General features: G+C 35.1%; 1 protein-coding gene across 1 annotated transcript; it reads left to right on the plus strand.

Annotated features, from left to right (window-relative positions):
- Nucleotides 1–1,483: 1,483 nt before the first annotated feature.
- LOC128161774 (uncharacterized) lies at nucleotides 1,484–4,799 on the plus strand. Its single transcript, XM_052825166.1, has 2 exons — nucleotides 1,484–1,664; nucleotides 2,005–4,799. Exon 2 carries the CDS (start codon nucleotides 2,019–2,021, stop codon nucleotides 3,681–3,683), a length of 1,665 nt encoding a protein of 554 aa, XP_052681126.1. The 5' UTR covers nucleotides 1,484–1,664; nucleotides 2,005–2,018; the 3' UTR covers nucleotides 3,684–4,799.
- The last annotated feature ends 320 nt before the right edge of the window (nucleotides 4,800–5,119 follow it).

A 5,119-nucleotide genomic window follows, 5' to 3' on the forward strand; every position in this document is an offset into this window, starting at 1 on the left:
TCCCCTGTCACTTGCGTTGAGTGACTTTGATCCGGACACCCTTAATTGACTCACAGTTTATCTTAGTAATCCGTTAATGGAATTAACTCTTTATATTTACTTTTCTATTATTCTCTATTGTTAAACATGTTTGTTATCTATATGTAATTGTTGGCCATGTTCAATTATTCGGCAGTTGGAGAGCGACGGTCAAGGCGCTCGTACTACCGACTCCCGATCTCGCGGAATATTGTAATAAGTTTGCGGAGTTTTAATAAATCTTGTAAAACGAATACCGATCGACTTGTACATTTTCCGTGGGTCACAAATGGTGTTAGAATCCGGCGTATCAACTTTTTAGCTTGATACACGATCCCATGAAGTACCTCTCAGCTAAATTCCCCCAAATGGATTCATAATCTTGTAAAACGATTACCGATCGACTTGTACATTTCCGTGGGTCACAATACAAGGTATTCGTTTTACAAGATTTATTAAAACTCCGCAAACTTATTACAATATTCCGCGAGATCGGGAGACGGTGGTACGAGTGCCTTGACCGTCGCTCTCCAACTGCCAAATAATTAAACATGGCCAACAATTACATATAGATAACAAACATTTTAACAATAGAGAATAATAGAAAAGTAAATATAAAGAGTTAATTCAATTAACAGATTACGAAGATAAACTGTGAGTCAATTAAGGGTGTCCGGATCAAAGTCACTCAACGCCAGTGACAGGGGAAAAGGTGTCATGTCCAAGGGGGACATTTCACACGGTGATATATCTATCAATCAATGTTATTTTAAGACACTAATGAAAATAAAGTATCAACATGATAAGCAATACACGATTCAGATAGTATTATGCAAATGACCTCTTTCTAGCCTTGACCTTGGAATCTTAAACAATAACTATAACTAATTGTTGGGAGTGCTTGTCATGGCCATTTATTCACAATCATCAAAATACAAATTATGCGCCGATCATCAAATCGATACAGCAGCATACACAAGAACGAGTCCAAGCACAAGAAATACCACCTTGACCCAAGGAACCTGGAAATAAAAGTGCCTCAATGCAGATGGCATTCTTTGCGAAATTCTGCCATTATTTGTATTGTAAAAGGCACGCGCATAAGCTTCTGTATTAACTGCTGTTAATGAAACTTGAGACCATGATGCTAAAAATAGAAGAAAAAAAAAACAAAAGCCAAAAACTTTGTTTTAAACATACACTCACATGTCATACAAAACTGTCAGATTTACAATAAATGACAAAAAGAAACCTTTTTAAATTGTAAACAAGAACATATTAATTAATGCCAAGCTGTTCTTCACACCTAATAATACCACAAATGCATTATCAAATAACCAATATTAGCAAGAGGTGGGTGGGAGGTTTTTTCTGAGACGAATTTGCACCACTTATCGACTTTGGGTTGAGCAGAAAAAGGAAGTAGCAACTGTGTATGCCCAGTCATATATATGCATTCAACAAGAATTATGGATCTTGTAACGATGACAGTTAACAAGAGTTGTGGATCTTGCAACAATGACATAATGCATATGCTTTAAATACCTGGTTTATCCAGACATGCCAGAGATGATAAGCTGATAAGGTGATAGGCCGTCTGATATCCGCCATTTAAAAAAGTGAAAGGACACCTCCTCTTTAACAAGGTTTGTCTGTTTTGGATTCGATTTTTTACCTAAATGCTTGCCGAAGCACTGTAGTTAACACAACATATACTTTTTAAAACTTTATTAACTATAATTACTTGTCGAATTGATTATCAATCTTGAATTACGTTCCTTTTTGAGAAAAAAAATATACCAGGAAGTAGAGAGATATTCTGATAACAACTGGGTCCTATTACGATTTTAATAAATAATTTCGGATCGATGAAATTTATCGAAGATTAAAAATCTTTTTAAATAAGTCAATAAATCAGTCTATAAATTTGGATTTGGATTTTACATGCATAATTAAGTTCTTAATGAGGAAAGTTTTTGTCATTAGAAACCCATATCATCATGGACCCTCATGATAGTGCCCATGATGTGCACCGATGTGACCTTTGTGAGACCGCCATAGTACACAGCTACTGTGACTTTTGTCATGTCAACCTCTGCAATTCCTGTATTGCTGAGCACATCTCCGATGATTATGAAAAACATAAAATAGTCTCTTTCCAGCTACGGGAAACAACCTTAATCTATCCTAAATGTGAATTGCATCCACACAAGAGTTGCGAATTACAGTGCAATGATTGTAGCATTTTTGTTTGCACATCCTGTGTGGGATCTAAACAGCATAAAGGACATGATTTTTGGGAACTTGAAGATATTTACAAAACCAAAAAAGACAATATTAAAAAGGACGCGGAGGAGTTACAAAACATAATTTCTCCGACATATGAAGAAATGGCTCAGGATTTGGAAAATCAAATTGCCAATCTGGATGAAGGATATGAGAAAATTACAGTAGAAATTTCAAAACAAGGAGAGGAATGGCATAGAGAAATTGACCTTGTTATCAGCAAGATGAAAACAAAAATCAGCGAGATAAAAGTAAAACACAAAGACATTTTACACAAACACTTGAATGAAATCAAACAGATACAGTCTCTAATACTACAGGATTTAAAAGCTACACAAGAAATTGAGAAATCAAATGAAGTATCAATTGTGATTGAATACAACTCTGACAACAGAGAGTTTAGCAAGTCTCCAACTGAGGTTAAAGTATCACTGCCAACATTCATTCCAAAACCAATAGACAGAGAAAAGCTGTGTAGTTTATTTGGGAAGATCAAATTACTATCTACTGCAATAGAACAAAACGTTTTGCTGCCAAAAATGCCACCAAACACATCTGCTACAAAGCTACTGGATGAACCGAAGTTGGACGTCAAAATACAGATTTTGCAGTCTATGTTGAGCAATGTTTCCTATGTGGATGATGAAAAAATATGGATAAGTGGAGAAACAGGAGAAATAAAATGCTTTAACATTAAAGGGTTACTTCTCTATACAGTCTGGACAAAATCAGGCGAATTTCCAACTGACATAGCTGTAGATGGTAATGGGGACCTTTTATTCTCTGATTGGAGTACAAAGTCAGTTTATACATCGAAGAATTGGCAGACAGAAGAGTTGATCAGGTTAGAGGAATGGACGCCCTGTCAGCTGTGTGTCACCTCTACTGGTGATATCCTAGTTACCATGTATAGTGATGATATATCTCAATCCAAGGTTGTCCGTTACTCGGGGTCTACAGAGAAACAAACAATTCAATTTGATGAGGAAGGTAAACCTCTGTACTCAGGGAATAGCATCAACAAATACATAAGTGAGAACAGAAACCATGACATCTGTGTAGCTGACTATGGGGCTAGTGCATTAGTGGTGGTCAATCAGGACGGGGAACTCAGATGGAGATACAATGGTCATTCCCCAACTAGCAAGAACAAAAACTTTTACCCTTGTGGCATCACAACAGACAGTCAAAGTCGAATCTTGACTGCAGATGGTGAAAACCACTGTATCCACATTCTAGATCAGGATGGAGAGTTTCTCCGTTACATTGATAACTGTGATCTTAACGATCCTTGGGGTTTGTCAGTGGACAACAGTGACAATCTGTTTGTGTGTGAATACGAAAGTGGAAATCTAAAGAAAATCAATTATCTCAAATAAAAGTTGTGAAATTGCATGCATAGGGTAGATATAGCATATAATAAAAAGATTTATTAACGCAATAAGAATGAATATTAGAAACAATAGAAACATATAAATTTGGATCACCTGTACCCATAGTCTCAACCACAGACTGGAGCCCGCAAAGTTCTCTCTTACACTGTACAGTTTGAACACACACCGAATGGTTAAGCTGAATGACATATTGGCGTCGAGTTTAAATCTGATTGAGTTCTAGGCCTATAGGCCATGCGCTGTGACTTCATTATCTATGAACAACATATTTACAATAGCCTCTGTTTGCATTGATGAACTGCACCATTATTTAGCTGTGTGATCCGACACTTGTTAACAAACTCTAAACACTACGCAATTTGAAAAAAAAAAAATTTAAATGCGTTTACTTGCAAGAAGTCAACGCCTTTGATTTGAAAAAAAACCCCGCATTGATATAATGTTCTTGAAGCAGCTTATTATGATATTGAATAAATCTATAAGTTAACTTAGATTGATGACCCTACGTTTTAGTAGGTTGCGCTCAGATCTAAGCTTTAAAAGTGTTTGCTTATTCTAGTTGTATCTATAAAATTATACTGCTTAGAAAATTGATATATCAAAAATAGATAAATAATGCAGGCTAAAAAGTAAAAAAGCACAAATGTTCTATCTTCATACGCTCGGTAGGGCTCGTCAGTTGACATAAAGTTGCTTTTGTGTTTGGTAGTGGGGTATTATAATTTTTGGTAAACATCGTGTTTTCATGCATATGCTGAAAATAATACTGAAATACATATAACGTATTCTATTTAATTTGACGAAAAACAGCCAACAAATAGCGTTGCCCAACAGAACATTTGTTTTAATTCGTTAGCTTTTTATAAGACTTCGTTTGCAAATATTCTGTAAACAATGTGAAACGAAGGTTGTGTAGTTGTTTTGTTTGACTATTCACTCGTGTGACACAAATAGTATATGTCCGATCCTAATTAAAAAAAGAAATAAACGCTATGCAGTAAAATTAATTTTTAATTCTTGTATTCTGTAAACATTGTTCCTGTGACGATATATTAAGAATAAAAGTTTATCACCTCAAATTGAAATTGCTTTTTGTCGTTCCTACTGTAAAAAGGTTGCGAATTAAATATTATATGACTGAAAACAGAACATTAGGAATAATTGTTATTTAACATCGTTGAATATTCAACGGTGTCGTCTAACTTCAATTAGGGGCTTTTTTTCGCAAGTTTATCAGACTAAATAGAAATACACCATAGTTGTTCTTCTGTATTTTCATCATAATGTATCTCATATATAATTCATCATCGGAATGCTAGAATTGGTGCTTAATTACTTTGAAAAAGGAATCCCATATATGTTGATTAATTCAAGGTTAACAGATAGAGAAAGCAGCGCCAAAAATGTTGGCAAATTATTTG

The sequence above is a fragment of the Crassostrea angulata genome, chromosome 8 (genome assembly GCF_025612915.1).
Source record: "Crassostrea angulata isolate pt1a10 chromosome 8, ASM2561291v2, whole genome shotgun sequence".
Taxonomy (NCBI): domain Eukaryota; kingdom Metazoa; phylum Mollusca; class Bivalvia; order Ostreida; family Ostreidae; genus Magallana; species Magallana angulata.

What these genes read in the sequence shown, in the direction of transcription:
- LOC128161774 (XM_052825166.1), top strand. Translation starts at nt 2,019, where the DNA reads ATGGACCCTCATGATAGTGCCCATGATGTGCACCGATGTGACCTTTGT.